Raw genomic sequence first — 16,362 nt, 5'->3', positions numbered from 1 at the left:
TCGCACCCTTTCCCCCGTAGTCTTACTCGTCAAGAGGAAGTATCTGTGCGCCGGATTCGGGCAGGGGCGGCTCTAACCCCATCTGTACGTCATCGGTGGCGTGATAAAGATCTGCCAGTGACTGACAGGAGCCCTCACTGTGACGCTGCACCTGAGATTTGTGATGTGCGTCACTTGCTGTGGACGCGCCCAGCAACGGCTGCGGTTAGAAAACGGCTGCTCATGAAGGTGGGCCTGCGGTGGAACCGCGAATGTGATTATGAAAAGCGGACAGTAAACAACCAGTACACCGCCAACCTCTGCGACTACCTCTGCGACTAACTGTCTACTGCATTCCAATCCCCCTTTCTCAACTTGTGCCTTTATGGCAAATTTCTCGAAAAAAAAAAAAAAAAAGACAGTGATTGCTAGTTCAAAGGTTAATTTCTTTGCTACCATCGTGCCACCCTGGGCTATTATACTAAGATTAGTCTATTTCCAAAACGACTGCAATCCCAATTACGAGGAGTGGTCCTCTGGTAAAAATATAGCCTATTTTGGAAGCAACAATAATCGGAAACAGTGGAGTGCGCGCAATCAATAGTAAGGAAACTCAAACAATCGCAACCATACGGGATAGAAATTATATACTTGAACAATAGAATGGCTGCTGTTGCCAAATGACGCAGACGAGCTGAATGCAGCTGCTCTGTTTTTGTTTGTTGTCTCTGCCTCTACTAACCAACAAATAAGCAGATCGAGTTGCCTCATGCATGATTCAAATAATTTTGAATGAACCACCAATTTTTGTTTTTTTACGAATTAGCGTTATAAACCCCACTTAGAAAAAGAATTGTCCGGTGTAGGCGTTGGCTTTCCGCCTGAAGCTTCACATATGCTGTGATGACGTCACAGGGTCACATGAGATGGCCTAGCACTGATTTGTGTCATGAAATCATGTGACATGTCCGAGTTGGTAGGCGCGATGGAAGGTGGAAATTAGAAGCCCAGCTTGAAAAAAAAAAAAATCCCCGCAGTAGATTCCTTTACAGAATAGTGGCGCCGGTACGTTCTTCATAAAGTGACCTGCAGTTGGACTTATACTTTCGTGTTGTTGCACTGCAACGGATATCGTAACTGCAGTGAGAATGGTTGAAAGGCAGCGTTCGTGCGTGTCTTCCTCTGATGTCATTATCTTGTGCTGCTCTGTATACCATTGAATCCATTCATTGAAGTATATTTGTATGTCACGTGCGCGTTCTTTCGTAACCACATAGGCGTATGGACGTGAATAATCGCCCTCAGTTATATAGAGACTGTTTATTTTTGCCATGGCGCCATTTGTTAACTGATTATAACCAGGATCATGGTTTTATTTTCTCAAATAAAAAAATATAGTCAGTTATGAAACAGCACAGGGACTTAGAACTCATGTGGTCGACTTTTCCAGTTTTTCTTTTTCCGCCGTGTGCCTGTAAACGGCCCTAAAATAATGCGTACGTGCGCATGGACTCTTCTTCGGCCTGGACTCATTCCAATAGAAAGCGAACAGGAGTGAGTTTGCGAATGCATGGAATCTCCATGCAATTTTTTTCGGACTTTCTAACTAGTCCATCTTTTGGTCAGTGCAGTTTCCCTGTTTAGATTCAAAAAATACAAATTACATTCTATTGAATGCTGAAACAGAAGCGATGAAATTGTATTTTCCCGAGCTAGCAAGACGGGGATGGGGCAAGAGCGTGGGAGGGGGGAGGGGGAGAGAGAGAGTTGAAGGAAAAATCAAACCTAATGCCACTTGATATGTGTTTATTTGCGCTCTGCACCTCCTTTTCGCGGAGTAAAGAATGCAAAACATTAGGCTCTTTTTGAGAGCTTTCCAAAATAAATATTTTCCGTTGCTCTAAATTAATGGTCAGGCTTCACGCGCTAAATGTAAAGCATATGACTCAGCACTGCGTGAAGCTAGGCTGCGGTAAATCGGGAAGGATTGTTGCTCAAACGCCCTCCCGCTGCCGCAGGGAGGCGTTATTGACAAGAAAACGGCTGGAGACGACATCTGGCGCATTGCCAGCCCCCTTGAACAGTTGCCTTATATCGCATGTTTTGAACAGCTCCTTTTCGAGAGGGGATAGTCGGTGCAGCACTTACCAGCTATGCAAGGTGGCTGCACAAACAACAACTTCGAAGGCTAACTGCACCTGCAGAAGGCGTACAGAGACTAAACTAAGTGGGAAGCTTGCGGTATTGATAAATATGTGCTCCAAACACACGAAGTAGCGTGGTAAAGTGCTCACACTTTACGAAATTGCTTCATTCGCTAGTACAGAAATAAAAGTAGCAAAAAGACAGGCAGGGCATCCTGAAGTTCGAAAGCGGTAATTAAGCACCGTAGTTTTGGAGTCCAGTATGGGCTGCCCAACTTTACTCGGTGACTGTCCAAAGTGTCTTGTTGTTACTTTCATAGGCTCACCGCCAGCATCGGTCAGAGTTAAACAGGCAAAACTGCGAAAAACGATACGGAAAAGGATAAAACAAGAATGGCCTTCGGCCTTATATTCCGTGCTTTCTCTGCCTCTGAAACGTGTGTTGCTACAGTTCGTCAAAGTTTTAGCCATCATATGCGGACACAGGTTCTGCGTAACCCACGTTGTATGTATTATACAAGCTCGCGTACCTTCGCGTTTCAGCTGCGAAACTCTGCCCATAGAGTCGCCATCGTTAAACACATAATGATAGTTCAAATATCAATATACAAGACACAGAATAATAACACATGTGTGCCTGTCTAAGGAATTGTAAGGCAACAGTGCATGAATGCGCTAGCAATAAATGTATGCATGACTGCGTGAAATATACTTTATGTGCCAGTTTTCTTCAATTTTGAGAAGTTTCTCACATACACAGGTAAAACCGTACCTAGGCGGACCACGCTTACGGGCCCCGAAGACCTAGTTTGAGCATGATGTCGCTTTCAGAGCGGAGAAAAAGCGACCTCACGACCGGCTTCAGAGGGACCGCGGTTTCTTCGCACACGAGCACTTTGCACTTCCTCAGCGTCGTGCAGATGGCCGCCTTGATCTCTAGGACAGAGAACCGCTTTCCCAGGCACTCCCTGGGACCCAATCCGAACGGAATGAAAGCTCCTGGATGGTGGGCGCGGACACCGTCGCGGAACCTTTCCGGATCAAAGCGGAACGGGTCGGACCAGACTTCCGGATCGTGGTGGACCTGCCACGTTGCTGCCATTACGTTCACGCCAGCTGGGAAATGCTGCCCAAGAACGACGGTTTCCTTATTGCACTTCCGGGACGTGATCAGTGCAATGGGAGGGTACATGCGCAGGCATTCGCACACGAACATGTCCAGACGCTTTAGCTGTTGTATGGCCTCGTACGTAAGCTCTCCACCACTGGCTTCCAGGGCTTCTTTCATTTCTTCATAGATGGCGTCCTGCTCTTCTGGGTGCACGGCGAGCTCGTACATGGCGATGGCCATCGCAGTGGCGGTCGTTTCGTATCCCGCGACTAGGAACACGAAGCAATTCCCCAGAAGCTGGTCGTCGCTGATAAGCGGGCACTGAAGCTTCCTACCCTCACAGCCATCTCGCCCTGAACCATCCTGGGCATCGAGCAGGAGTTGCAACATGTCAAGCGTTCGCGCCTTGTCTCCGCGCCTGCGTAGGTGGATGATCCGGCGCAGGCGCTCTAGCAACTCGCAGTAAATTTTGGAGATCGGTGTAAACGGAAACACCCATCGCAGAGCGCTCCGGAAAGCGGGAATTTTGAGTGCGCCTTCGACCAGTGTGACCTCGGTGTCCTCGGCGACGCTCCTGACGACTTTCAGTAGAGGGTCGTTCGGGTCGCCTTGGCAGCCAACCTGCGCACAGGTGGGAATGCGATGCGTTACAATCTGCAGCCACTCACTGTAATGTTGTAAAAACTATGGGGCCACTCAAGAGCCCTTAAGCGGAAATATTCGACAGTATATAACTCGTTTCCAACTCTTTTTCGGCTAGAACTCGAAGTTTTGGCCGTCGGCCAGGGCCAACCAAATTTTGGACACGCTTATAGCAAGTTTTAGATCCAACCCAGCGATTTAAAGTTGCCTTTCTGTTTTGAAATGGTTATATTTGGCTTGGTTTACGAGGTTTAACGACCTAAAGCGACTCAGACGATGAGATATGCTGTAGTGGAGGGCTACGAAAATTTCGGCCACCTGAGGTTCTTTAACGTACACTGACATCGCACAGCATACGGGCGCCCTACTTTTCGCCTCCTTTGAACGGCGGCTGCCGGGGCCGAGATTGGATCCGGCATCCTCGGATACAGCTGTCAGGCGTCTTAACTACTGTGCCACCGCGAGCGGAGGAGGGGGGGGGGGGGAGGGCAGTGGTTACGTGATATTGTGGTGTCATTGCTACTACATATTTCGGTTTGGTCATTGCAGCCCGACGTACTTTGCTGCGACCATGAAAGCTTTCACTATGTGTGTCGAAGTGCCCACACAAAACATTCGCTTATCCTCGTTTGATAAGAATACGTTGCTAAATGGAGGAATCGAACCTCTGACGCTTCGGGCATGAACAGGAAACGTTAGCTCTACACCACCGAAAAAGTTATTTGGCGGCGTAGAGGCCGTGTGCCCGCCTCGCGACTTAAACGTCGATTCCACCATTTTCCCACCCAATTTCGCTTTTGACAAAATAGCCTTTTTTTTTTTTTCAGAAACAAATGTTTGACCGACGTTGCGACCTTGCAATGACGTCCAAACCCTAAGGAAACCAGTAGAAATTTGTAGGAGCTCCGATGCCATGACTATGTCGCGTCCCCTCTGTAGTGTTCTGTGATTGATCATTCCTAGTCATGTGACCACTGTGACGTCATCACTGTCTCATCCAATCAGAGATTTCTGATTGGATGAGACAGTGTAGATGGGTTTTGGTGCGACATGAGGTCTAATGCTATCTTATTGATAATGCAGCCTGTATAACACCAATACTCTTTTTCCCTTTTATTTGAATCCAATCACCTCCCATGAGCAGAAGCGGAAATGATTTAAATGCGACAAATTGAGGGTAGAAAACAAAATTGAGGTAGCTGTCGGAACTCTGCATGTTGATTCGTTCCATGCTCATGCCATTTGTATCAGTGTTTGTTAGACTCTGCCGTGAGCACTTATCCTCCTCGTAAGCCCTGAAACAGCCTAAGACAAATCGGTACTTCCAAAGCATGGATTAGGGTAATACATTGCGTCGTCCTATGGGATGTCATTTACAGCGACCACTGCTAAAGAACCGCTCCCTGTGATTCGCCTCGTTGCAGTAGTAGTGAGTGACCGGATGGTGGTTATTTTGAAGATGGGTTATTATCGAGGGATGGTTACCCTAGAAAATGGCGGTTATGGCGAGTACGATGAATGCGCACCTGGGCAGTGGCGCCTCGGTGACTATTCTTAAAGTGGTTGCAAATGAAGGAGGAGAGATAGCATAGTGAGTGTGGAGCAACCTGGCACGCCCCGTCTCCGGCGAGTGCTGCAAGGCGGTCTGAAGAGGAGTGCTAGTCGAAGAAGTGTGCGTGAAAAAAAAAAAAAAAAAAGGAAGGAAACTGGAAAGAATGTCATATAACTCTAATTTGTCTCGGTTCGGCTCGGCTTGGTTTATAGGGTTTGCCGTTCAAATCAAAAGCGAATAAGGCTATGAGAGACGCCGTAGTGGACGGCTCCGCAAACTTCGACCACCTGGGGTTCTCTAACGTGCACTGAAACGTGCAGCACACAAACACCTTTTTCGTTTTTTCTCCATTGGAACGCGGACACCGCGACGGGGATCAAACCCGCCACCTCGGGGTCAGCAGTCAAGCACCCTATAGCCACTGGACGAATGCATTATTATTATTATTATTATTATTATTATTATTATTATTATTATTATTATTATTATTATTATTATTATTATTATTATTATTATTATTATTATTATTATTATTATTATTAGTAGTAGTAGTAGTAGTAGTAGTAGTAGTAATATTATTATTATTATTATTATTAATATTATTATTATTATTTACTTATTTACTTCACGTTTTGCTTTTTCTCCTGTTCAATGCTGTCTGTATCTTGAACTGCTTTTTATCCGTTTCTTACTGGTATTTTAACTTTAAACTTTATATTCGAATCTTACTGTCCCGTGTTCAATTCTATTTCTTTATTGTATTTTCCTGTATTTCTAACCTGTGTTTTAAGTACCACGCACTTGTTGCGCCTGCAATGGTTGTTTATTTTATGTATATTTCTATATTACTATAATCAATGCCAGTTATTTGTTGTTGTTTTTTGCTCTCTACCTACTGTTCTTTTTTTTTTTTCTTTCGTGATGTGCTCAACAATTCTCTCACTGTGTATATAAGGGATGGTACTCATTGATTGCTTTCTTTCCGTTACACTTTTCGTCTCAGTTTCATTTCATATGTTATTTTTTTCTTATTTTGTGCTCACTCTGTGAGTGTAAACTTGTTTGTGCATTTTCCTTGTTTTTTTTTTTGTGCTGCAGCACGAAGACCACATGGTTGTTCCTGCGCACATTAAAAAAAAGATTGATTGATTATTATTATTGCTGTTGTCAATATTATTATCATCATCATCACGAACTGTTATGTGTAATATCGCTCCCGAATTCTATACCTCACTATGCTATGAAAGGAATCTACCTCAGCAGCGGTCGCTGACGATCACGTTACCCGCCGCCGGCAACGGTCCTTTAAGTTTTTTAAGTCCGAAGAAGAAATTGTGCTGTAAATGTGATTTAAAAATTGGTTTTGCGGGCGTCTGCTTGGAAAAGTATGCTGCCAACTCTGCATTGAAATGTCGTTTTCAAGACTTCATAGTGAGCATTTTTCAACATGCCGATAATTAGAACTATTACAGACAAAATATTTTAGCTAGTCGCTATTTTATTCATCAGCGCTCATTTGCCTATCGCAGATCAGCGTTCTAATCGTTTTCAGGTGCCATGCATCAAGTTAAGGTCAACAGCTTACAATACGTGATTAAGTTTTCTGTGTTCTCAGATTTCTTTTTTTTTTCTTTTTTTTTTTTTTTTTTTTTGTCAAAGCGCGCTCATATGAACCAGCAATGCATCAAGAAGGCCTACCTCCCAGGCAAGGGCGCACTTGGATATGACGTCCAGAGACAAGCCCTTGAATAACTTGGTGATGTTGACGGCCTTTCCATCAGCTACGTGGTCATTGATGACCTGCAGAGTCGTCTCGCAGCAACCCACAATCGTTCGTGTCATGAGTTTCATTTTAGTGGAGCTGAAACTCGGGTTCACGACACTGCGCACCTTTTTCCATTTTTCTCCTGCAAAAAGTAAAAGTTTTAGTTAGTGCCGCTGTCTAGTGATGGTTTACGAAATACGCTGCATATCCGTGTTGCATCAAGGTACGACGACCACATTATACTCAGAAAAGTTCTGAGAAATACGCGCCAGCTCGCATTCGCGGCAAACTGGAGAATCGTTCTAACGTGCAGACGACAGCTGCATTTTACTCGGACTACATCGTCTCAGAATGGCACAACCTGACCACTCGTAAACTGGTTCAACTGGTTCTCCGTTTAAGTGTGGCAACCACTCGTACACGAGCAGCGAACGGGGTGAGGCGTTTCCTTCCTTTTCCTTTTCGGAAACGCACGGGCCAGCGATTCTTCGCGACGTGCTGAAGACTCTGACCCAGCGAACGACGACAAACCATAGTGTTTTGTTACGATTTCACGTTTCCTTTTGAGACTCATTGTGACTGACGGCGGATGACAGCGGGCGACAGACCACGAGGGAAATTTCTCAATGCTCACTGAAAACGCCCGTGTATAGCTCCGGATGCTTCAACTCTTCTTGAAAGCCTCAATGCAGATCGAGTTCTATGAAGATCGGAAGTGTTCGTGTGACAGACGTATTAATTTTTGGTTCAGGGTAACGGGGAACAAAGCTTGTTTCATCATTCGCACTATTCGGAACGGGCCCGTGAAACTTAGTGCGTGGAGAGAGAGGCGAGTGAATGCGGACATTTGTAACGATATATCAGAATGAATTCGTGTGCAAGAACGCCAGCCAAAGGCACTCTTATTAAGAGCGCCTGAAGCCTCGTCCTTACCTGTGTTGTACAGCAGGCTGCTCAGAAGAGGCTCCACTGGTATCAGCATATCCGGTCTCTCGTGAAAGGCGTTCATCTGTTTTACGAAGCACTCCTTGATCATTTCCACGTCGGTGATGATCACGTACGGAATTTCGGCCATGTAGTAACCGAATACCTTGCCGTACTGCTTCACCCACCCATCCATCACCTGTTCAAATAGACAGCAGCACCAAACAATTAGTTGGAAGAAGCAAAAATGAACGCTGCCCTTTTAAACGCCGACAAAAGGCGATGCGAACAAGTTGTGTCTGAAACAACGAACGCATTACTTACATCGTCAACGCATGTTGTTAATGGGAGAAAGTGCACGCCAGTTACAAAACTTAAAGAAACGTCAGTCCGAGCAGAGGAAGCAAATTAAAGTATAGTGGAAGCATTAACCTGGCCCTCTAATGTTAGGGTAACAAAAAAAAAACAATAGAAAATCACTCGGTACACTGCGCAGTTGAGGCGCTTCAAAAATTAAGGTTTCATTAATGGCCTAGCATAACAGCCAACGGTCATTAATGCCAACGATTCGAAAATTGAGTTTTTTTTTTTGTTTTCCTCTTAAGTACACAAGCTACGATAGTGGGAGTATAGCTAAGTTGTTCAAGTGCGCTGCCTTATACCTAGCCAGCATTTCCAGCTGACCCTCTCCCTCCTTTTCTTCATCCTCCTCATCCTTATACTTTGCTATGGTTCATTTGCAAATTTGGAGGCGTGAATTAGCACTCACAGCGGTGGTCAGGCGCCAGCTACTGCACCTATGAGGTAATAAATAGAATACGATTAGTGAGAACGATTAGCGCTTTTTTTTTTAATTAAATGTACGCGCAAAAATAAACATCGCCCTGTTCTTTGAATATAATGAAACAGTATTAACAGTGCAATGCCCATTTAGCAGCGGGATCGAGTGAAGACTCTAAATGAAACCGCTTATCAGTGCACACAAGCACGAAAAGTGTTAGCTGGCAGCGGCATGTCGTGCAGCACGTAAAATTGCGCAAAGCGCACTTAAGAGAAACATAACAATTAAGTGAGAAGTTGAACATTCAGGGCATTATCTATTTCATCTATATGTCCTATGTATTTAGCGAAACGTTTCCGGACCAGCAACTAATTACGAGCTGAAATAAAAAAAATATATAAAAATTCAAGAGCACGCGTATCTCGTCAGTCCTTCAACACTTCACTCTGAGTCACGAAATCAGGTGACAAAATTAAAAGATTTTTTTTTTCGGCAGACCGTATCATTTAAAGACGGAAAAATATTACCTGTGTTAAGTGCACGTATTCACGTAACGGTATTGCCATTTAAATTGTATCGTACAAAAGAACCGGCGACAAAAGGCGTGGGCAAATAGAGGGCATTATTTCTGATCTCCTTTTCTACCTTTCGAAATTTCTTAAATTATACTTCGGAAACGGGGCGTCAGCGAGAGGTAGAAGCAATTGCATAGTTATTTAAAACACGAACCGGGCTAGATATGTCATTGGGATCAATTCGTTTTCCAAGAGATTGTTCAGTACTGGCCTTCGTCCAGTGCAACAAGTGAGTCCAGCGGTTAGCAAGCGATCACAAATTAAAAGGGCCTGGGCCAGGGAAGGTGCCTTCTGCCGATTGAAATGTGGTCAGTTAGCAGGTCTAATCACTAAAGGAAACATAAACAAATTTACGTATTTCAATGCGTAATAAACATCAGTCGCGCTATGCCCACATGGTATTTCCTTGATTCTGCATTTGTTTATCCGTGTTCCGTCTGTTCAGTGAACATTTAAGCTTGGGCAGTCTGCTAGCATTGTTTAATAAATTTGGCTCTATTTATCAACTGACGCTGCGAGCACGCTTTATTTCTGAGGGGCAGGAGGGTTATCATAAATACAGATTTCTGCTATGCATCTTGACGTTTCGATAACGTGGGCTTTGTTCCTGTGCTGGATTACGACACTGACAAAAATACCTTGATTCGGTCTTTGTCGAGCTGCTTGTAGTTCCCTAAGAGAAGCTCTGGCTCCGGGCCCGGTATTCCGTGCCTCCGGAAGAAGCTGTGGTCGTATTTTCTCTTCAGCACCCACAAGACTACGGTAGCTACAGCAGAGGATACCAGTGCTGCCAGCGCTGTCCATGGCGAGAGGTCCATTGGCAACTGCGCAAGAGACGCGTAATTTTATGCGACATACGCGTGAACAAAATTAAAGTAACAATACCTTGTACACTAGGGTAATTTATGGGCATCCTTTACATCAAATGTGTGTATAATCGGCTTCATATGCAGTGCAGGAAGCGAATATGACTAGGAGCAGCGTTTAATGTTTTTTCTAATTTTTTTTTTTTTTTTTTAGTTTCTCGAAGGTAGGAGCAATTTTACGGTGGCGTTTTGGTAGGGAAAAACAAATGGGGGAGGGGGTCTCTGAGAGCTCTGTGGCGTTCTTTCATGCGGGCGTAAAGAGGTGATAGTTCGTTATGAGGCGTAGGCGCACTGGAAAAATAATTAATTAATATAAATGACACTTTTTTGTTAAAGAAGCCATGTCAGCTGATAAGCGCATATGCTTCCATTCAAATTATCTTTGTATTTCAAGCTGAAATTATTCAAACATTCTCAGTTCTTTCGAGTCTTTGTTGGCGTACTGGAGGTGATAATTTAACATGTGTGCACTTGGCTGCCTGTCTGTTTTGGATGAATCACGACACTGACAAGCACCGAGCGAGATGCCGCTGCAATACAGCTTTACCTGTCAGGCCTCGAACACTGCAGGTGCAGTAAATATTCCGGCCTCTGCCTCAGCTCTCTACTTTAGCGTCACTCTGTCAGGCGCAACGGGTTAGACCCATCACCGCAGCCGCTAGGGTCTTACACAAAACTTTGATTGTTTCCTGCCCCGGCAGTAGTGCAGTAGTGAGTAAATTAGGAGTGCGGGCTTAGGAAATATGTGTACATTAGGAGAATAAGTTGAGGCGTTGCAACTGTCAGACGCGCTGAACAAGGAGCGAATAGGGTTGCATCAAATGATGTGTTCAGTCTCAATGAATCTTCTCAAGATCGCACCACCACAGGGTAGCAACGTGTCCAGAAACATTTGTTTTAGGGCTGTGGTTCCGGAGAATCAATGGTCAAGCTCCATCTATACGTGCGAGTGGCTCGGGCCCGGCAAATGTGACCAGAAGTTTATTTATTTATTTATTTATTTATTTATTTATTTATTTATTTATTTATTTATTTATTTATTTATTTATTTATTTATTTATTTATTTATTTATTTATTTATTTATTTATTTATTTATTTATTTATTTATTTATTTATTTATTTATTTATTCAAATACCCTAAAGGCCCTAGCGGGAATTACATAGAGGGGGGGGGGGGGGGCAAAGGTTGGAACAAGAGTACAAACAATGCATCCAAAATTGCGATAAGTATACAGTCGTTAACAAGGACACTAGCGATAGTTACATAAGTCGATAACCAGGCACATAACGTTGAAAAGCCAGTGCTTCAATACTCAAAATAAAAATACAGATGGCACCAAACATTCAAGTTTTTCGGAGAGCGCCCTTTAACACGAACATAAAAAGAAATGCAAAGATGAAGGTTACAACTCTAAGGGATTTTTTAATCCGGTTACAAACGTTTCGTAATCACTGAAAGACGCAACGGTGGCAAGGAGCAGATTCCATTGACGGATGGCTAGGAGGAGAGGCGAGTGAAAGAAAAGATTGGTTCGAGCAAAGATGGGTTGCACTTTGTTCGTGATCAATGCGTGGGAATATGTGATGGGCCGACGTGATATAATACAACGCAAAAGAAGAATGACTATAATATAATTTGTAGAAAAAGCACAGTGCGGAAAACATTCTCCGTCTTTCAAGAAGAGGTAAGTTGAGGGCTGGTTTTATTTCAGTTATACTTGCTGATCGTGAATAGTTTTTAGATATGAAACGGGCGGCTTTATTTTGTAGAGACTGCAATTTTGTTACTAGGTATGCTTGATGAGGGTTCCAAATTAAAGAGGCTTGCTCCAGTTTTGAGCGCACTAATGTAGTGTATGCTAATAGCTTTGTGTCTGGATTAGCTAAATTCAGGTTGCATCTGAGGAAGCCGAGTGTTTTGGAAGCCTTATTGATAACCGTATCTAAGTGACTGTTTCATGAAAGATCTGATGCTAAATGTACACCTAAATACTTTATGATGGGTACCCATTCAATACGCACGTCGTTCAAAGTGTAATGATATGGTTCGGTGCTAGATGTTGTGGGGGTAAATCTGAGAAGTTTTGTTTTTGAGGTGTTAATTTCCATTTGCCATTGTGTGCACCAATTGTTTATCTTATCAATGTCTGATTGTAAATGAGTACAGTCTGTAGATCAGTTATATTACGCAATTATCAGCAAATAATCTCACCGTGGAATTTAGGTTATTACTGATATCATTTATATAAATTAAGAACAAGATAGGTCCGAGTACAGACCCTTGCGGCACTGCAGATTTAACGGGGGAGTGGGAGGAAGAATGGCTGTTAACAAAGACTGATCGATAGCGATTAGCCAAAAAACTCCTTATCCGACAAATAACCTTACAATTCATGTTTAAATTTTCAATCTTCTTTATTAGACGTATGTGTGGGACTTTGTCGAATGCTTTGGCGAAATCTATAAATACGGCGTCTATTTTAGAGTGAGCATGAACAGCATGATGAAGGTCAGTAACCAATTCAAACAGTTGTGTTTCGCAAGACCGACCATGTAGGAAGCCTTGCTGATTGGAAAAAAAAAAAAAAAAGAAGTTATGCCTCACCAGATGACCCATTATGGCGGAGGAGATTATGTGCTCTAGCAATTTGCAGCTTATATTGCAGCTTATACTGCTCTCAGCTACAGCAGTATGGACAGGTCGATAATAGTGAATTTTAGATTTATAGAAAAAAATTTTTGCTAAACAGCTAAGCATATCACATGTCGCCTCTTTTAGGCAATTAGGCGCATATTCTACGATTTTCAGAGACGAAACGTCTGACTTATTGGGATTATTTTAGAGCGTAGATTGTCGGACCTTAGCAGAGAGGTGGCTTTTCGAGAGTCACATTATTAAGCTCCCACATTATGCAGCACTTGCCATGATTACTCCCACTAATGAGCACCGTGAAGACCGTAGCGTACGGCAGCGCCCTCGACTGCCTAAAATCGCCACAATGTAGACTCGGAGATTAAAATGTCGAATTAACATGCAGCCAGCAAGTGAATCACTCTTGCTGTACGAAGCAAGTAACGCAGAGTGTTGAGTTAGACAGCCCCGTCGCTGCCCGTGTATACGCTTTTCTGTGTTTGAGACTGAGGACGAAACTGAGATAAGCACACCTCGACCAGCATGTTCTCAGAGTTTGAAGGTATGGGACATCGTTGTCATGAAATCGAGTCGGTTTAGGAAACATATGCGGACCCTCATGTCACAGCTATGAATTAGTGGACCCAGACACTCAGCAAATGTACTTCGGCAAATATCCATGCATACGTTTAAAACAAACGTGAAAATGAGGACCGAATTTATGCATAGCTCTTCGCCAAGCACGTTTAACAAAATTAGTAAACAGAATTATCTTCCATCGTGCATGTCATGAAAACCTACCCCGAAAAACGCAAAATGCATAACCGCTTTTCATTCATAATGCATGGCGAGCATAATCGTTTGCTCGCGCTCATTAACAGGTTCTATTTCGTATTTCGATCGTATTCTCATAATTTGCCATGATAGTATACCTGCCTTGCCTATAAAAAAAAAACAAAAAAAAAAACGAAACCTTGGCGGATACTTAAATTTACCTCAATATTATGACGCGATAACGTTATGGGTTCTCTTTGGTCTCTTGGAGAACCTCTGGCGCACCGTTTAGCAGACATCGGCATGCTTGTTGCCATATACCGCTTATTGAACCACTTGAATGAGCGTTCTTTGCTGGCGCACTCAAAATATATAGAATATTTAGACGAGAAACCTCAGCCGTATTTGACTAGTAACATGACAAATTATTTCGATGTCTTCAATATTTAAATGGCGGGAGCCAGTCAGGTGCTGGATCCGTAAGTTTGATAATTTCGCAATACCTTACAATGGCTTCTCAATATTCCCTCACCGGCCGTGCATCAAGATCTGCGTGAAGCACCGCAATCCTTCCTACTTCTCCGCATACTATGCGCAGCGGTAGCGTGTCTGGCCGGCGGCCAAAGGGTCAGAGCTTCGATACCACCATTTGACAACCCAAATTTTTTTTTCTATTAATGAGGACTGTTTAGTCACACCGGCGCCGTGTTTTGCACCGAACAGGACTTTTAACGGAATAGAAATCCTGACTGCTGGCAGTAGATGCTTACAAAGTGCTGATGATTGAATACGTTGAGCACAAACACACTTTCGCAGTGCAGCGCTTCTAAAAATGAGTTGTCTTTTTTTGTGTGTTAAAGACCTGGCACTGCATTTTTTTATCAGGGCTCTTAGCTCCAAGTTGGCCGTAACCATACATTTAGGTTAATTAGAAAGTACTTATTAAGTTTTAGTTGATTGGCTATGCAGGTATAGTAGATTTTTAACCGCTGTTGAGAGTCCATTCCAAACTTATGTGTTTCCATTTTGAGCTCGACATTTTTAAGAATTTAAGAAAGTCATCATTTTTAAGGAAGTTATCAGACATATAAGTCTTAGAGCATTCTATGCCAATCGTCACATTTTGGCAGCGCTATGCAAAACTGCCGCGTTGCTACTTTCATAGGATTGCTTTTTTCTATGAATTACGTTGACTTCGAAAAGAGCGAACACAAGAGCAGTAACAGCAAGATAGGTGCATTTTTTCTCCGCCCTGCCTCATTTCCGAAATTCCTTATGAGTCTACACGAAAAATATCGACATGGCCCCTATATCTTCTTTGCAGCCGGCTTGGGCGAAATGATACTGTACCTATTGAGTAACGCAAGCTTGCTTACTTTTAGGGCTGCGGGCGTCTTAGTGGAGGAACAACGTCGACTTCGTGAGACCGCAGTGCTCGTCGGCCTCAGCAGGAAGGGCCGAGAAAGGAAGGAAAGACGTCAGCCTGCAGAAAACAATGAAAGCGGGGAAGGTTTCGGTGAGGCTTCGTAAGTTGCGTAGGCGTTATGCACAGGTATGTATGTACAAGTGTACGCTATTATTCAGCACGTGTCGAGCGAATATACGCCACGCTTCCTTCTTGGAGCACGCGCGTGTCCAGTACGGAGCACTGATCAGAAACGAAAGCTGCATGCTGTGACCCGAAGCTTACGCGAAAGAGGAAGGAGCGGGAGAGCCACTTGATATGTACTGTTTGTTTGTTTGGCGCCAATAATATCATGGTCGACGCGACAAAGTACGTGTATCTAAGATTCCTATCTGCATGGGCACTCATTTAGCGAACGAACGGAAGAAATTTGCAGCTAGAAAAATGTTCAACAGTGGACAGTGAGCGGCAAGAGAATGAAGGCTTTTGAAACCGTCGGTGTAAATTACCAGATTACTTTGGACAATTAGCCTTAAGCAAACCAATGCAGGCGTCCTGGTTACGGCGCCTCGATGCGCGCAATGCGCGCCCCCCTCTGCCGCTCAGTGGAGGATGGAGACAGTCTTTGAAAGGGTCAGTGCCGAATCCACGGTTACGCGCGCCATATTTGAGCCCATTCCGTGTTCCGCCTGCATGAGTTGCCCGTGTAGCGTCGTGTTTCCAGTCAATTTCAGTTTTTCTTGCCCACAAGATGGGGAAATTATGCCCGAGTGTTGCGTGTCTGCGTGCGCCAATAACTCCCGAAATGCGTGTACATTGTCCGCGTTTTCTAGAGATAGAAAAAAAAAAAAGGCTTTTGTGTACTCTAAAGGTGAAACGTAAAGACGGCCGCCGGCCTACGGTTCACGATTACGCACTGTAAGGTAGTATATTCTTTATTTCCTTTCCTTGCTGTTTGCCCCATAATTACATATACAGATTTGAAATAATACCCAACCAGTGCCCAAAAAACGGCCACAGCGATTTTATTATTGTTTTCTAGGCGTTCGAAATCCATTCACGCATGATACGGGGTGCAATCGTTTATGCCAGCTGTTAGGTTCTGGTTTGCGTGCGCCTGGGTAGCGTACCACTGCCACCAATTATTACGTTCGTGGCTCGCGTGCTCAGCCCACCGCTGTCGCCAGTTGTTACATGCGGCGCGCGGCCCC

At 43.9% G+C, this 16,362-nt stretch overlaps 1 protein-coding gene across 1 annotated transcript; it reads right to left on the bottom strand.

Moving 5' to 3' along the window:
* Nucleotides 1–2,830: 2,830 nt before the first annotated feature.
* On the bottom strand, nucleotides 2,831–15,231 carry LOC146203116 (cytochrome P450 3A5-like). The gene is made up of 5 exons (XM_084585363.1): nucleotides 15,123–15,231; nucleotides 10,112–10,297; nucleotides 8,127–8,316; nucleotides 7,127–7,335; nucleotides 2,831–3,855 (listed from the first exon to the last, which is right to left on the bottom strand). The coding sequence occupies exons 2-5, from the start codon at nucleotides 10,289–10,291 to the stop codon at nucleotides 2,911–2,913; spliced, it is 1,524 nt and encodes a 507-aa protein (XP_084441489.1). The 5' UTR covers nucleotides 10,292–10,297; nucleotides 15,123–15,231; the 3' UTR covers nucleotides 2,831–2,910.
* Between the last annotated feature and the right edge of the window lie 1,131 nt (nucleotides 15,232–16,362).

The sequence above is a fragment of the Amblyomma maculatum genome, chromosome 1, assembly GCF_055883805.1.
Source record: "Amblyomma maculatum isolate TAMU_Amacu chromosome 1, ASM5588380v1, whole genome shotgun sequence".
Classification (NCBI taxonomy): Eukaryota; Metazoa; Arthropoda; class Arachnida; order Ixodida; family Ixodidae; genus Amblyomma; species Amblyomma maculatum.
Note: the sequence above shows the minus strand (reverse complement) of the source record. Positions and strands in the feature narration are given on the sequence as shown.

Bases quoted from the DNA above. Each gene is read 5' to 3' on its own strand.
- LOC146203116 (XM_084585363.1), bottom strand. From the start codon at position 10,291: ATGGACCTCTCGCCATGGACAGCGCTGGCAGCACTGGTATCCTCTGCT. The intron at 8,317-10,111 runs GTATTTTTGTCA...CTATTTGAACAG, and splicing joins TCGACAAAGACCGAATCAAG to GTGATGGATGGGTGGGTGAA. The intron at 7,336-8,126 runs GTAAGGACGAGG...TACTTTTTGCAG, and splicing joins CAGCCTGCTGTACAACACAG to GAGAAAAATGGAAAAAGGTG.